Below are 18606 nucleotides of genomic sequence, written 5' to 3' on the forward strand. Positions count from 1 at the left end.
TGAGACACCCAGGTGCCCCGTGTTTTGTTTTTCAAACGGGGGCAACAAATATCAATTGCTTGTATTTCTAAAGCTCACAAAGTTCCAAATAATAACTGTGAAATTTTTTTTTCACCAAGAATTGAAGCCCTACAAGGCTGGTTGCAGGGCTATAAAATACAGAGTAAACTGTGATTATTATACCCAAAATCTTCTCTGAGTACTGATTTATTCACCACAAGTCACACTTCTTTCTGCACAAATGAATTCCCGAAAATAGATGCATGGAGATTTGTGGCCCTATGTGCCAAGACTCATCTCAAACCCTCCTTATGTTGCCGTGCTACATCTTTCATATTTTCCCTCAATTTTAAGGTGCATTTAGCAGAGGTAAATAGGTATTGACAACTTTACTAAATTCATCTTAAGATCATCCATATTTAATGGTGATTTCTGTCCTCCAGAAGTGGATGCATTTTATTTTCTTGTCTCAATGAAGAGGACAAAGAGGAGAGAAGAGGAGGGTAAGAGATATCTTTGTGATGAATTTTGATTTCAATTCTTAAAAAAAATAGATTTCTGCCAGTGTTTCAGAAATTGAAGTCTTTGAACTTGTAACTAGCATGTCTTTATAAAAATAAGAATATATAAAATGCTTAATTGCAACAAATGTGCATTGACGGGAATGTACATGACTTCACCCACAGTTTCAAAGAAGAGTTGATAAGAAATAGTTAAGAGAAGTTAATAATAGGTAAGAGTAAGTAGAAAATAGTAAAGATAATAAATACAGTACTTAGTGCAGTAGAAAAAAGAAGAGCCAAGTCCAGGAAGCAAGCAAATTAACAGATTTGAGATGTTCATATTAAAAGTCTTCTATGGGAATGCAAGCTGGTGCAGCCACTCTGGAAAACAGTATGGAGGTTCCTCAAAAAACTAAAAATAGAACTACCCTAGGACCTAGCAATTGCACTACTAAGCATTTATCCACGGGATACAGGTGTGCTGTTTCGAAGGGACACATGCACCCCCATGTTTATAGCAGCACTATCCACAATAGCCAAAGTATGGAAAGAGCCCAAATGTCCATCAATGGATGAATGGATAAAAAAGATGTGAGATATATGTACAATGGAGTATTACTCGGCCATCAAAAAGAATGAAATCTTGCCATTTGCAACTACGTGGATGGAACTGGAGGGTATTATGCTAAGTGAAATTAGTCAGTCAGAGATAGACAAATATCATATGACTTCACTCATATGAGGACTCTAAGAGACAAAATAGATGAATATAAAGGAAGGGAAACAAAAATAATATTAAAACAGGGAGGGGGATAAAACAGAAGAGACCCATAAACATGGAGAACAAACGGAGGATTACTGGAGGGGTTGTGGGAGGGGGGATAGGCTAAATGGGTAAGGGGCATTAAGGAATCTACTCCTGAAATCATTGTTGCACTATATACTAACTAATTTGGATGTAAATTAAAAAATAAATTAAAATAATATAAAATAAAATAGCAGAAAACAAAACAAAAAAGTCTTCTAAAAATTCAAAGCTGCTTCTTTCAAAAGTACTGATCATGAGTAATTTGCTAATAACCTTAGTAACTTGCTATAAATATGACAGTTTTATTGATACTTGGAGATTCAGACAAAAATAATAGACTTGATAATAAATAGTTTCTTACCTAAAACACCATTATACATTAATCTTGGATTTCTTCCCACTGCCTCCTCCTGTCCCGAGTTTTAACAACTCAAAAAAAAAAGTTTTAAAATATGTTTGTACAGATGATGATGTTGACTATTTAAAAATTAGAGGAAGATTCCTGATTGGTCATATGGAATTTCATGCTGTGTTTATTACTATAAGCTCTCTTCAGTGACTACAGTTCTCTGAGGACAGTCTAGTAATGTTCACATGGTGCAAGTCTCAGGTATTACTGTAATTGGAAGAAAGTTCTAGGATTAACATGTCAGAGCAGGAATTATAAGTGATAGGAAGTCTTCCCATATGTATAACCTTTATCCCTTTCAGAAAAGGAAAGGATACATGATGTAGAGATGCTTTTCAGCCAGTTGCTCCACATAATTCTGTTTGCAATCATTCCTTCTGAGTCAAAATGGTGAATTTTCAGGGGCACCTGGGTGGCTCAGTCCCCTGGGTGACTCTTGATTTCAGCCCAGGTCATGATCTCACAGTTCATGAGTTTGAGCCTCCTGTTGGGCTCTGTGCCAACAGGGCAGAACCTGCTTGGGAGTCTCTCTCTCTCTCTCTCTCTCTCTCTCTCTCCCTCTCTCTCTCTCTCTCCCCCCTCCCACCGTCCCTCTCAAAAATAAATAAGCGTTTAAAAAATTGTGAATTTTTAGAAATAAAATCAATTGTCTACAAGCAGTTGGATGGTTCTTGTGTCATTGCAAGAAACAGAACTAGTAAAGAAAACTGGAATATTTATCTGCTCAGAATTTTCCCATTTTTTTATAGGCATCATTCTGCAAAGTTTGGTGTGAATTCTTGGTACAAAACAGGAAGATTTTGCTCTCAGTGGTGGGAAAAAGGGAGCCAGCCAATCATTCTCTTCATTGTACCTTCACTTCCTTGCTCCTGCTCACTGATACTTCCCAGGGATTCTTTGTAACCTTTAGATGGGCCCAGACTGAGTATTCTACTGAACTGTGAATATGTTAAAGATGCAAATCTGTGTTCTCTGTGTTTTAGGTTCTTAGCACTGTGCTTTGCACCTAAGAAATTGCGAGAACTCAAATTCATTGTCTCAACATTTAACAGATATTTTAAGTGCATTTTGACATGAGAAAGGACATTTTTGTACAAAAAAAATGCACTATAATTTTATTGTTAGTAAATTTCTGTTTTACAGACCTCTGTAAATCCTCTTCTTCATAAAAGCAGTGAGAAAACTGTCAAAAAATGTGGCCATCAACTTTTCCATAACTCTGTAAATTAATCAGAGATTTGTAGTAACACATGAAGTAGTTTAATCAAGAAAATTAATTGGTAGGATCTTGGTAGGAACAGTGGGATTTGTGGCTATAACTTGTCCTATTCTTGTTCTCCTTTCTCAGCTCCATGGTAGCATGATAAACCAACAGCCTGCAATAAAAAGCAACAACCTGGCAGCTACCAGGGTGGGCAGAAAGGAGTCTGAATTCCTTTAAAGCCTCATTGTTAAAGAAATGTCATTATCTGATCTGTCTGGAGGCTCCATGGAAGACACCACTTGCAAGACTGCTTTTATTTGACCTAATGTGGAGCTCATTCAGTATGAAAAGTCTTTTTCCTCAGGATGTTGGTCAAATATATTTAGAGGCAATGTTTTAACCTCACAGGTGCCCAAGGTAGTGAGTAACAGTGGGGGCAAACAACAGATTAACCAAAAAGCCTAAAAGAAAAAGCAGTGAAATGATATGCCCATAGGGGTTTGGAAAAGCTCACATATTTCTGGGTATCTAGAAGACCACGCATCTGTATGGGGTTGTGAGCATGCCTAGTGTCACGGACTTAATTGCATCCTTTCAAAATTCTTTTTTTTTTTTATGTTTTAAAATATATTTATAATTAGAGATAGAACATAATTTATTTGCATCCTTTCAAAATTCTTATGTTGACATACTAACTCCCAATATCTCAGAATGTGACTTTAATTAAAGATAATTAAGATAAAACAAGGTCATATGGGGCCCCAATCTATCACTGGTGATCTTCCAAGAAGAGGAGATTTTGACACAAACACATAGGAGAGGAAGAAACAGAGAGAAAATGGCCACCTGCAAGCCATGGAGAGAGACCTTCAAAGAAGATGAACCCTGCCAACAACTTGATCTAGGACCTTTAGCTCCAAGAACTATGAGAAAATTAATTGCTATTGTTTAAGGTACTTAGTCCAGGGAACCTTGTTAAGATAGCCCTAGCAAATTGATACACAGAGAGTTGTGTGCCTGATTGGGAAAGACCTGAGAAAACCTTAAGCTCTCCACCCTGGCTGGCCTTTAAGCCCTGTGCAAATGGGAAATAAAGGCTAAGACAGAGTTGTCAATTGCCTGACTCAGTGTTGAAGGTGTGGCCCCATAAACATAGCACTCCCAGAAAATTCTGGGAAATATATTGGTTTTAGGAATTTAGGAAAATCCTTGTCTACTTATTAGGTGATCCCTAAACCACTCAGATAGACTTTACAGAATTAGTTCAGAAAAGCCAATTGAAAAACAAAACAGAAACCAGCAACAATAATAAACCTTAGGGAGGAGGGATAATATAATTTACCGAGTTGCCATGTTATATCATCTAAAATGTCCAGTTTTCAGTGACAATATTATGAAACATTGAAAGAAAAAAAAGTGTGGCTCACGCACAGGGGAAAAAAGGCAAGCGGTAGAATCTGCTTGAAGAAAGCAACAACAGTGGAATTACTGGACAAAGACTTTAAATCAACTATTTTAAATACTTTAATAAAAACTAAAGGAAACCATGTTCAAAGATATCAGCTATTTTCACTCCTTTACTAAAAACTAAAGGGAACCATGTTCAAAGAACTAAAAAGGAAGTATGACAATAATATCTCCCCAAATACAGAATATACCAATGAAGAGACAGAGATTAAAAAAAAAAAAAAAAGAAGAAAAAAGTAACTCTGGAGTTGGGAAGTGGAATAACTTAATGCAAAACTCACTGGGAAAAAACTGCGAGTTTTCTCTGACTGCTACAACAAATTACTGCCAATAACAGCAACTTATTCTTCCCTGGTTCTGGAGGCCAGAAGCCTGAAGTCAGTTCACTGGGCCCAAAACAAGGTGTGAGTAGGACCAAGCACCCTCCAGAGGCCCTAGGGGAGAATCTGTTTCTTCCTTTTGCAGCTTCTATTGACTGCTGGCATTCCTTGGCTGTGGTCACATCACTCTAATCTCTGCTTGTACCTGTATGGTCACATTATGTTCCCTCTTCTGTCTAAAACCAAATACACCTCTGTCTCTCTCTTACAAGGATACACATCATTGCATAACCAAAATGATCTCTTCCATGCAGTGCAAAATCTGATGGTTGTCAGTCTCTCATACATAGTATTCTATTTATTTTGAAATGTGAAGGGCATTGTATTATTGGTTCAGATCCAGGTAAATTGGTGTATTTGTTGGTAGGAGAATGTAGAAGTTCATTTGCTGGTAACTAAAGGGAGGATTTTGCAAAAGAAATACAGGGAATGGTTTAGAAGAAGCAAACTGTAGTTATGAGAACTCTGACAATGCCTTTCTGCCTATGTTCTTGGGCCAGGGAAAATGAGCAAATGCTGCTTAAGATTACAGGTGAAAGTTACTTAAAACCAGGTGGTAGAGAAAGTTCTAGAGTTACTGAGAATGCAGTGGTTCTTTATGATATTATTATTACGATATTTATTATTATTATTATTATTATTATTACCTTAAAATAAACTTTCCAGAGATTATGGTGGCAGGGAGTTCAACTGCCCAGTAATAATCAGAGATAAAGGGTCATAAAGTAATCTGGAGCCAAAAAATAGAGATAGGAGAAACTTCTGCCCCTGGAAAAAGCACAAAAGACAGAGAGAGAGCCGCCGGGCAGATAAGTGACTTTGAATGTCCAGAACTAGATAGAACCTTGTGAACTGCACAGTAGTTCATGGATGCTGTTAGCGGTGATCCTACGCTTTCAGAAATGTCACTGTCACATTACTATTGATATTGGATTTTAAAATTGCGCCTGTGTCTGTGGTACACAATTTAACAGTGATGGCTGTAAGACCCATTTTCACTAGTTATTAAAAATTCTGGCAGGAGGAACTTGATACTGCTGAGATCAAGCTGTGACCACAAAGGTTCAGGGTCTGGTGATGCTCTCAGTTGAGTGACAGAGCCGGGAGGATATGATGACTGACAATCTCTGGGAAGTAACATCAGCTTAAATATATCAGTTTCAAACACATGTGTGCTCAGGAAGTCTGTCTCACTTCCCTGAGCAAAGCGCCGTGGGTGAAAAGAATCATTTGATCTAAGCAAGTAGGCCCAGGCTTTCCGGGGACCAGCCTAGGTAAATGAGGGGCTGGATGGGGTGCAGTGACATGTGTGAGCGTCTAGGATGAGCAGCTGCATAAAACAAACAAACAAAAAAATTTAATGAAAAAAAGTGCAGTAGCTCTTTACTTTGCCCAGACACACGTTCTCATTGTGTAATAGCCAGGTGCACTGACCACATTTATGGTAATTTCTCAATCTTAGTGCACAGATTTTAGATCTGAACAAAATGTACTGTAGAGGAATGACACAAGATGAAAGCAGAATGAATTTAACTGGCTATGTTACTAATATAGGAAGCATCTAATTGAAGAAAAGAGCATCATTGTTTAGTCTGTAGGACAGACGTTTTATTACCATTGAGAAGAATTTACAAAACTTGAAAGGTGATGTTTATCCCCTCAGTAAAAGCAGTAAGAATTGTACTTCACAGCTGACGTTTCATTTTTCTCTTATGCCTGACTCGCTAAGGATACTTTTTTTAAAAAATATTTTTTATGTTTATTTTTATTTTTGAGAGAGAGAGCGCATGCACGCACACACAAGTGGGGGGAGGGGTAGAGAGGGAGACAGAAGCCTGGAGCTCCAGGCTCCAGGCTCCAAGCTGTCAGCACAGAGCTGGATGCGGGGCTCGCACCCACCCAATGTGAGATCATGACCTGAGCCAAAGTCGGTCGCTCAACGGACTGAGCTACCCAGGCGCCCCACTAAGCATACATTTGACTAAAAATTACAGTTAGAAGTCAAACTTGGGTAAACACAAATTTTGAAAGCCTAATAATTTGGCAGCGGCTTTGTTTCCAGACTTAAAATAATGTCACCTCTGACCTTTTGGTCTGAATACATGTGAAACCTTATAAATACTTGACTGTAGATCTGTCTATGGGTCTATAGGTCTATAAAGACCTATCTGTCATTATGCTAATATTCACCTTATAGTATATAGTATACATACTATATAAAATATATAAAAGTTTTTCTTTTTGTTTTAAAAGGTACTTTTGCTTTCCATTTTTTTAATTCTCTATTTATAGTGACAACTATTAGGAAGACTTTTGCTTGTCATTTTCTGTAAACTCTGAATGTTCTCATTTATAGCTTGGTTGCAACAAAGGAAACAGACAGTGCAAGATCTCGAAGTGCTCCAATGTCACCTTCTGACTTTCTGGATAAATTAATGGGGAGGACATCAGGGTATGATGCAAGAATCAGACCCAATTTTAAAGGTAATTATCTACTTACTACTATATTTGAAATGTGTTTTGAATATTATTAAACAAAATAAATTTTCAGATTGATTCCACCAAAAATTCTAATGCTTATTTTCAGTAATTATGCAAAGATATGTTTTGAAAGAAAAAATCTATTCTTGTGTTAATTTTTCTCAGAATTTGGCTTCTTTGAACCAATAGTGTTTGTTTTTCCTTCTTTGTTATGGTAATTATTGTCATGATGATTCATTTTAGGAAAAAAAAAAAATATATATATATATATACATTCCACTCACTGGAATAGAATCTTCTTTAGAGCTGGCAATAAACCATATATTAACTTCCCCAGAGCAAGGCTCTTTTATATTGTGGAGAATCAAATGGTTGTTGAATTTATGTACTGGGTAAAGAGTCTGGATAACTAAAAGCCACTGATAACATTTCAAAAATCATTCCCTCTACAAAATTTTTACTTAAATGTATAAGAAAGAGTGTAATTATCAGTTTAAGAATACCCACCTTTATTCTTCTGTTTAATATAGTGAAAAGGAGCATATTTATACATGTCATATGTGGATTATCCAGAACCACAATGTGTCCTAGGGTAAAAGATTAGAAAACTACTTCTATGTCTGTATTTATTTAATATATCTTGAATAATATTCTATTTAATAAATAAAATAATCCAAATAATAAGAATACATACCATTTCCATGAGATTCAGTTAAGCTATTTTTATTCTTAAAGGTGAAAAGAAATACAATATAATCTAAATGATTTTTTTTTTCTGAATTTGTTCTTATGGGGAAAAAAAAAGGAATTGTTTAGCACTGGTTTAAGAATTATTTACAGAGGACTGATAAATACCAAGAATGGGTAGTAGGAGAAAAATATAGGAGTAAAATTTGTTGATAATTTATAAGTAAAAAACTATGAATTGCTTCAATTTCAAAATTAGTTCGACATTTATATTATGGATTGTATTTCTATATAAATGAAACAAGAGATTTCAGCATCATGAGGATCTTTTACAAATTGCAGAACAGCAGTAACCTTGACATTAGGTTGAGAACTAACTTTGAATTGACCTTGAAATATATGCAGTTGTCATTTTAGTAAACAGCAAGAAACATAATCAGCAATTAGTAGATTCATTATGGTGATTCCATTCAGTGGTTCAAAGTATTGCTTTGTTTTCACTGAAAACTAAAGAGAAAACTGTGTTCTATTTTTAAATGTCTGTGAATATTTTAAAAACCACATAAACACTCAATGGAGGTCTTACTAAAAATATAGGTAAGTTACTAACTGCACAATAGTGGTCCCAGTGCCTTTGCTGCTGTCTTGGAAAATTTACTTTCATTTTATCATTCCAATCACTTAACAGACAAAGGAAATTTTAAACCATCTTCAATGTGATTAATATTACTATTAATGTATGAGACCAGGAAAGGACTGAAAAGATTTGGTTTTGCTTAAAAAAAGTAGTGATTTTTTTAAAAAATGAAAATACATTTCTAAAAACTAGCTGATAACCCAACCAGTTTAGAGGTGAGGAGATTTGTTTTTCAATGTCTATTTACTTATTTTTGAGAGACAGAGAACATGAGAGGGGCAGAGAGAAAGGGAGACAGAGAATCGAATATCTTACACTCTGAATATCAGAAAAGCAAGTGGATGCTCATATGATTACCATAATGTCAGTTTTAAAAAAATGATAATGAATTAGTTCTTAGTGAACACTCTTGTTTTTCCATTCAAACGTTGTTGTCTCTAGGGAATGCTCACAGCTTCCTCCCCAAATTCAGCACATTCAACAGTTTCTTTTTGTTGAATAAAATAACATCATAATCCTTTGACCATCATTTTGTGGCTTAATACTGAAATATAAATAAAATATATTTAAATATTTTTTAGGTATATATGTCCTAACAAACTAAATACAAGACATATCAGAAGACGATTGTATCAGTCCCTCTATTGTCAGGTACCTAGGCACCCACCATGTCTCCTTAAGAAAAGTTCATCTGGGCTGCCTGGGTGGCTCAGTTGGTTAAGTGTCCAACTTCAGCTTAGGTCATGATCTCACAGTTCGTGAGTTCGAGCCCCGTGTTGGGCTCTGTGCTGACAGTTCGGAGCCTGGAGCCTGCTTCAGATTCTGTGTCTCCTCCTCTCTCTGCCTCTCCCCCTCCTCATGCTCTGTCTCTCAATAATATATAAATGTTAAAAAAAATTTAAAAAGAAAAGTTCATCAGACAGAAGTATGAAGTGAAGAAACTGTTCTGGTAATATTTAACTCAGTTTTTCTGTGTAGTATCTCACAAGACTAAAATTACACCATCCCCCACAACCCTGCCATATTGATTTTTTCCCCTTTGTCTATTTTTTTTTAAGAATTTATTTGGCTAATCAAACTAGCTTAAAGTGGTTATTACATATATATTTTGCCTCTAAGTTTGTCAAAGACAAGGAATTAATACTGTAATATTTTAAGGGCATGACCATCAGTAGTGTGATATGTGATACTCCACTAGTTTTTTTTTTAATAATTAAGTAAAATTAAATATTTTTTAAAAGAATAGGGATGGGAATTTGTCAAAGTAGATATAATAATGTATTACAATAACTTGAATGATTTAGTCTTCACATCTTCAAAGATTAAAATGTTAATAAAAAATAAATCTAGAAAATAATTTACTTTGATAATTACTCAGACAATAGGCAAGTGTTTTCAAAATACACAAGCATTGGAAAACACCTCTCAGGGGTATTTAACCTCTCATGGAGTTATAAATTTTGCAAGAGAAAAACAAAATCTTAATATTGACCTTCGCAGACAATTTACAGAGACTAAATAAGAATGTTCAACCTCATTAGCAATCAGTGAAGTGCAAATTATAATAATAACGTGATAGGACTTTCACCTTTCAAAATATAAACATTTAAAAATAATATGAATTATTTCAGGTTAAATGCATGAAGGAAATTTATTTCTGGAATATTGATTTCAAATTTGTGATTGTTTTCATGAGTATATATACATCAAAAGGGAATTTATCTTGTGGACCATAGTGGAGAACAACTATTTAAAAATATGAAATGACTGGGAAGGAGCCAAGATGGCGGAACAGCATGGAAGTTATTTGGGTGTCACATCCATGAAATACAGCCAGACCAACACTAAACCATCCTACACACCTAGAAAATTGATTAGAGGATTAACACAACAATCTGCGCAACCTGAACCACAGAATTCAGCAGGTACACGGGGTGGAGAGGGGAACTTGGGAAGAGAGAAGCTGGTGGCAGACAGGGAGCCGCTTTTCCAGGCAGAGAGAGGACAGAGAGTAGGTCGGTGGGGGAGAATACGGGAAAAACACTCCCCCCCCAAAAGCAGCTGGAGAGAAGTGGAAAATTGGAAACAGCTGCAGGGAATAAACCAAAAAGGGAGAAAGGAGAAAGGAGAAGGTTTAAATTCCATTAAGACTGTAAACAGGGGAGCACAAAGTCTGCAACTCCGCAATTCGATAACTGGTGATGCTCTGGTGGGAAGGGCAAATCCCCAGGAACAGAGTGGGGTCTAGGCGGTTCTTGGGCCACACGGGGAAAAGCAGTTCTACTGCTGGAAGGACATTTGGTAGAGACTGTTGAAGCCACCTAGTCCCAGCAGACCCCAGAAAACGGCCACATTTGCTGGTGCTGGAGCAAGGTCGTTAATGGTGAAGCCTGGTGCTACATGAGTGTTGTGATTTTCCATAATCCCTGAAAAGTTGCTGCTACACTATCTCGCGAACTTTTACTGGGACAGGCTGGCACCTGGCTGCAGTCTCGGGGCACTGGCAGCAGCAGGGTCCAGCAAGCGTTCCTGGGTGCACCCAACATTCAGCCATTGCTCATTTGGCCATTGCTTATTCGGCCATTGCTTGGTGAGACCCTCCCGCAGAGGGGTGGAATGGGCCAAAGCCGCAGTCCTTCAGAAGTAAGGGGCCGGGAAAAACAGCCACATCTGAGACAAAACTTGGGAGAGAGGTACTGCCTGGGGCCTGGTCACGGAGAGTGAAAAAGCTGGGAGTGGACGAAAGCTGAAGACAGAGGACGGTTGCGCAATTGCTGATCTGGGAGAAGAGAGTTCCTATACTAGAGACTGGGTAGCTGGGTGATGCCATTTTCACTGCTCCTGCACATGTGCATACGCACCTATGAGCACCGCAACAATCCAACCCAGTAGGCTAGCAGTGCCATCTAGTGGAGAACGGAGCAGTTACACTGAGCCCTGCCGAACTGGACCAACCTTGCTCTTCAAGAACACAAGTCTTACTGCCTACTTAGTTTATGGACTATAAAGTGCTACATAGTCTGACTTCTAGGGGAAAATGAAATAATTTCAGTCCTATTTCAATCTGTTAGCAGGTCCATGTATTCAATATTCTTTCTTCTTTTTTTCTCTTTTACACTACTTTTCTTTTTCTTGAATACAGAAATAGAAAAAATTCATTTTTATTTTCAATTTTTATTAAAAATATATTTTTTAATTTTTTAAACATATTTTACATTTGTATAAATTTTTTCAAATTCTATCTTCCATCATTTCATTTTAGTCTACTTCAGTGTATTCACCTTTTCAAATTTTCAAACAATTTCTTTTTTCCCTCTTTTTTCTATTTTTCATTTCTTTTCTTTTTCTTGAATACAGAAAGAGAAAAGAATCATTTTTATTTTTAATTTTTATTAAATTTTTTTTCTTTATTTTTTCTACAATATTCTTTATTTTTGTGTAAATTCTTTCAAATTCTATTTTACTCCCATCATCTCATTTTAGTCTACTTCAGTGTATTCATTTTTTCAAATTTTCAAGAGATTTCCTTTTTTTTTCTTTCCCCACCTTTTTTTCTCTAATCTGTCAAACCATTTCCAACACCCAGACCAAAACACACCTAGGATCTAGCATCATTTATTAGATTTTGTGTGTGTGTTTAATTTTTTAATTTTTGTTTTTTTAATTTTAATTTTTCTACCTCATTAATTCCTTTTCTCCCTTCAAAAGGACAAAACGAAGGAATTCACCCCAAAAGAAAGAGCTCGAAGAAATGACAGCCAGGAATTTAACCAATGCAGATACAAGCAAGATGTCTGAACCAGAATTTAGAATCACGATAATAAGAATACTAGCTGGAGTTGAAAATAGATTAGAATCCCTTTCTGCAGAGATAAAAGAAGTAAAAAATAGAATGAAATTTAAAATGTTGTAACTGAGCTGCAATCACAGATGGATGCAGTGTCAGCAAGGATGGATGAGGCAGAACAGAGAATCAGTGGTATAGAGGAGAAACTTATAGAGAATAATGAAGCAGAAAAAAAAGAGGGAGATTAAGGCAAAAGAGCATGATTTAAGAATTAGAGAAATCAGTGACTCATTAAAAAGGAACAACATCAGAATCATAGGGGTCCTAGAAGAGGAAGAGAGAGAAATAGGGGTAGAAGGGTTATATGAGCAAATCATAGCAGAAAACTTCCCCAACCTGGGGAAAGACACAGATGTCAAAATCCAGGAAGCACAGAGGACCCCCATTAGATTCAACAAATACCGACCATCAATAAGGCATATCAAAGTCAAATTCACAAAATATTCAGGTAAGGAGAAAATCATGAAAGCAGCAAGGGAAAAAAAGTCCCTAACATACAAGGGAAGACAGATCAGGTTTGCAGCAGACCTATCCACAGAAACTTCGCAGGCCAGAAAGGAGTGGCAGGATATATTCAATATGCTGAATCAGAAAAATATGTGCCAAGAATTCTTTATCCAGCAAGGCTGTCATTCAAAATAGAAGGAGAGAAAAAAAGTTTCCCAGACAAATGAAAATTAAAGGAGTTTGGGGCGCCTGGGTGGCTCAGTCGGCTGAGTGTCCAACTTCGGCTCAGGTCATGATCTCGCGGTCTGTGAGTTTGAGCCCCACGTCGGTCTCTGTGCTGACAGCTCAGAGCCTGGAGCCTGCTTCGGATTCTGTGTCTGCCTCTCTCTCTGACCCTCCCCCACTCATGCTCTGTCTCTCTCTGTCTCAGAAATAAACATTAAAAAAAAATTTAAAAAAATTAAAGGAGTTTGTCACCACTAAACCAGCCCTGTAGGAAACTTTAAGGGGGACTCTCTGAGAAAAGAAAAAATGAAAAAAAATTATATATATATATATATATATATATATGGAACAAAGCAACAAAGATTAGAAAGGACTAGAGAACACCACCAGAAACTCCAACTCTACAAGCATCCTAATGGCAATAAATTCATATCTTTCAGTACTCACTCAAACGTCAATGGACTCAATGCTCCAATCAAAAGACATAGGGTAACAGAATGGTTAAGAAAACAAGATCCATCTATATTCTGTTTACAAGAGACCCACTTTAGACCTAAAGACACCTTCAGATTGAAAATAAGGGGATGGAGAACCATCTACCATGCTAATTGTCAAGAAAAGAAAGCCAAAATAACCATACTTATATCAGACAATCTAGACTTTAAAATAAAGACTGTAACAAGAGATGCAGAAGGGCATTATATCATAATCAAGGGGTCTATTCACCAAGAAGACCTAACAATTGTAAACATTTATGCGCCAAGTGTGGACACCCAAATATATAAATCAATTAATCACAAACATAAAGAAACTCATCGATAGTAATACCATAATAGTAGGAGACTTCAACACCCCATTCACATCAATGGACAGATCATCTAATCAAAAAATCAACAAGAAAACAATGGCTTTGAATGACACACTGGACCAGATGGACTTCACAGATATATTTAGAACATTTCATCCTAAAGCAGCAGAATATACATTCTTCTCCAGTGCACATAGAACGTTCTCCAGAATAGACCATATACTGGGACACAAATCAGCCCTAAGTAAGTACAAAAAGATCGAGATCACAACGTACATATTTTCAGATCACAATACTATGAAACTCAAAATCAACCACAAGAAAAAATTTGGAAAGGTAACAAATACTTGGAGACTGAAGAACATCTTACTAAAGAATGAATGTGCTAACCAAGCAGTTAAAGAGGAAATTAAAAAGTATATGGAAATGAATGAAAGTGATAACACCACAACCCAAAACTTCTGGGATGCAGCAAAGGTGGTCATAAGAGATCATAAGAGGTCCTAAAGAAGGAAGAAAGATCTCAGATACACAACCAAATCTTACGACTTAAGGAGCTGGAAAAAGAACAGCAAATAAAACCCAAAACCAGCAGAAGACAGGAAATAATAAAGATTAGAGAAGATATTAATGGTATTGAAATTAGTAAAACAGTAGAACACATCAATGAAGCCAGAAGCTGGTTCTTTGAAAGAATTAACAAAATTGACAAACCACTAGCCAGTTTGATCAAAAAGGAAAAGGAAAGGACCCAAATAAATAAAATCCAGAATTAAAGAGGAGAGATCACAACCAACTCAACAGAAATAAAAACAATAATAAGATAATATTATGAGCTATTATATGCCAATAAAATGGGCAATCTGGAAGAAATGGACAAAATCCTAGAAACATATACACTACCAAAACTGATACAGGAAGAAATAGAAAAATTGAACAGACCCATAACCAGTAAGGAAATCCAATTAGTAATCAAAAATCTGCCAAAAAATAAGAGTCCAGGGCCAGGTGGCTTTCCAGGGGGATTCTATCAAACATTAAAGGAAGAGTTAACACCTATTCTCTTGAAGCTGTTCCAAAAACTAGAAATAGAGGGAAAACTTCCAAACTCTTTGTATGAAGTCAGCATTACCTTGATTCCATAACCAGACAGAGACCCCACTAAAAAGGAAAAGTATAGACCAATATCCCTGATGAACATGGATGTGTAAATCCTCAACAAGATACTAGCCAACCCAATCCAACAATACATTAAAAAAATTATTCATCATGACCAAGTGGGATTTATACCTGGGATGCAGGGCTGGTTCAATATCTGCAAAACAATTAACGTGATTCATCACATCAGTAAAAGAAAGGACAAGAACCATGTGATCCTCTCAATAGATGCAGAGAAAGCATTTGACAAAATACAGCATCCTTTCTTGATAAAAACCCTCAAGAAGGTAGGGATAGACGGAGCATACCTCGAGATCATTAAAGCCATATATGAATGACCCAACGCTAATGTCATCCTCAGTGGGGAAAAACTGGGAGCTTTCCCCCTAAGGTCAAGAACAAGACGGGGATGTCCACTCTCACCACTGTTACTCAACATAGTATTGGAAGTCTTAGCCTCTGCAATCAGACAACACAAAGAAATAAAAGGCATCCAAATCGGCTAGGAGGAGGTCAAACTTTCACTCTTTGCAGGTGACATGATACTCTATATGGAAAACCCAAAAGATTCCACCAAAAAACTGCTAGAACTGATTCATGAATTCAGCAAAGTTACAGGATACAAAATCAACACACAGAAATCAGTTGAATTCCTATACACCAACAATGAAGTGACAGAAAGAGAAATCAAGGAATTGATCCCGTTTACAGTTGCACAAAAAACCATGAAATACCTGGGAATAAATCTAACCAAAGAGGTGAAAAATCTATACACTGAAAACTATAGAAAGCTTATGAAAGAAATTGAAGAAGACACAGAAAAATGGAAAAAGATTCCATGGTCCTGGATAGGAAGAACAAATATTGTTAAAATGTCAATACTACCCAAAGCAATCTACATGTTCAATGCATCCCTATCAAAGTAACACCAGCATTCTTCACAGAATTAGAACAAATAATCCTAAAATTTTTATGGAACCAGAAAAGACCCCGAATAGCCAAAGTGATCTTGAAAAAGAAAACCAAAGCAGACTTCAAGCTATACTACAAAGCTGTAACCATCAAGACAGTATGGTACTGGCACAAGAACAGACACTCAGATCAATGGAACAGAATAGAGAACCCACAAATGGACCCACAAATGGACCAGAAAATGGACCTACTAATATTTGACAGGGCAGGAAAGAATATCCAATGGAATATAGACAGTCTCTTCAGCAAATGGTGCTGGGAAACCTGGACAGCAACATGCAGAAGAATGAACCTGGACCACTTTCTTACAACATACACAAAAATAAACTTAAAATGGATGAAAGACCTAAATTTAAGACAGGAAGCCATCAAAATCCTCAAGGAGAAAGCAGGCAAAAACCTCTTTGATCTTGGCTGCAGCAACTTCTTACTGAACACGTCTCCAGAGGCAAGGGAAGCAAAAGCAAAAATGAACAACTGGGACCTCATCAAAATAAAAAGCTTCTGCACAGTGAATAAAACAGTCAACAAAACTAAAAGGCAACAGACAGAATGGGAGAAGATATTTGCAAATGGCATATCAGATAAAGGGTTAGTATCCAAAATCTATAAAGAACTTATCAAACTCAACACCCAAAAAACAAATAATCCAGTGAAGAAGTGGGCAAAAGACATGAATAGGCACTTCTCCAAGGAAGACATCCAGATGGCCAACTGACACATGAAAAAATGCTCAACATCACTCATCATCAGGGAAATACACATCAAAACCACAATGAGATACCACCTGACACCTGTTGGAATGGCTAACATTAACAACTCAGGCAACAATAGATGTTGGTGAGGATGCGGAGAAAGATCTCTTTTGCATTGTTGGTGGGAATGCAAACTGGTGCAGCCACTCTGGAAAACAGTATGGAGGTTCCTCAAAAAACTAAAAATAGAACTACCCTATGACCCAGCAATTGCACTACTAGGCATTTATCTAAGGGATACAGGTGTGCTGTTTCAAAGGGACATATGCACCCCCATGTTTATAGCAGCACTATCAACAATGGCCAAAGTATGGAAAGAGCCCAAAAGTCCGTCAATGGATGAATGGATAAAGAAGATGTGGTATATACATATATATGTGTTTATATATATATATACACATATGTGTGTGTGTGTATTGTACACACACACACAATACATACAAACATATATATATATATATATATATATATATATATATATATATATATATATACTTAAACCACATCTTCTTTATCCATTCATCCATTGACGGACATTTGGGCTCTTTCCGTACTTTGGCTATATATATGTATACAAACACACACACACACACACACACGGAGTATAATTGGCAATCAAAAAGAATGAAATCTTCCCATTTGCAACTACATGGATCGAACTGGAGGGTATTATGCTAAACGAAGTTAGTCAGTCAGAGAAAGACAAATATCATATGACTTCACACATATGAAGATTTTAAGACACAGAACAGATGAACACAAGGGAAGGGAAGCAAAAAATAAAAATAAAAACAAGGAGGGGGACAAAATCTTAAATATGAAGAACAGAGGGTTACTGGAAGGGTTGTGGGAGGGGGGATGGGTTAAATGGGCAAGGGTCACTAAGGAATCTACTCCTGAAATCATTGTTGCACTATTTGCTAAGTAATTTGGATGTAAATTGAAAAAGAAATCAAAAATAAAACAAGTTAATAAAAAATAAAAATAAAAAAAGTAGGAAATTCTGCTACTTGCAATAATACGGGTGGATAGACCTTAAGGATATTACACTAAGTAAAATAAGTCAGAGAATTACAAATTCTGTATGCTCTCACTTATTTGTGGAATATTTAAAAAGAATTGAATTTATAGATACAGAGAACAGATTGGTAGTTGCCAGAGAAAGGGGATGGGTGGGGGCGAAGGGAGTAGGCAAATTGGGTGAAGGTAGTCAAAAGGTACAAACTTCCAGTTCTAAGATAAAAAAGTCCCGGGGAAGGGATGTACCGCATGGTGACAATAGTTACCAATACTGTACCATATACATAAAAGTTGCTAAGAGAGTAAATCATAAAAGTGAATAAGAAAAAATTGCAACTATGTGGTGATAGATGTTCACTAAACTTACTGTGGTGATCATTTTGCAACACAAACACTTGTCAAATCACTATGTTGTATATCTGAAACTAATATAATGTCATATACCAATTATATCTCAATAAAATTAATTAAAAGTAAAACATATATAAAAATAAAAATATAAAATGACTTTTGTTTAAATGTTACTCTGATTTTATTTTTTATATACTGCTAACATAAAATATCTAGATGTAGACATTTTTCTTTGATGTAAATTATGATATGTGTTTGTATTTTTCTCTAAAAAAATCTCTAAAAAAAGCTACACCTTTAACAATCTGACCTGTTTAAGATTAAATGTTTTAAATATGTTATTAAAATATACCCACAAAAGTAGGAATAAATAATTTTCTGAAAACACTTTAAATTGGCACTGAGCACAGATAGCACAGTCTCTTGTATCAAAAATTATCTTAGGAA

At 36.2% G+C, this 18606-nt stretch overlaps 1 protein-coding gene across 2 annotated transcripts in view; it reads left to right on the top strand.

Moving 5' to 3' along the window:
- The window catches only part of GLRA3 (glycine receptor alpha 3), a 198818-nt gene that overhangs the window by 36423 nt on the left and 143789 nt on the right, over nt 1-18606 (top strand). For both annotated transcript variants that reach the window (XM_040470106.1, XM_040470115.1), the window contains exon 2: nt 7128-7255. In XM_040470106.1, the coding sequence (XP_040326040.1) occupies nt 7128-7255 (128 nt within the window). The remainder of the gene's footprint in view (nt 1-7127; nt 7256-18606) is intronic.

Source organism: Herpailurus yagouaroundi, unplaced genomic scaffold (assembly GCF_014898765.1).
Source record: "Herpailurus yagouaroundi ecotype Mexico unplaced genomic scaffold, PumYag 28, whole genome shotgun sequence".
Lineage (NCBI taxonomy): Eukaryota > Metazoa > Chordata > Mammalia > Carnivora > Felidae > Herpailurus > Herpailurus yagouaroundi.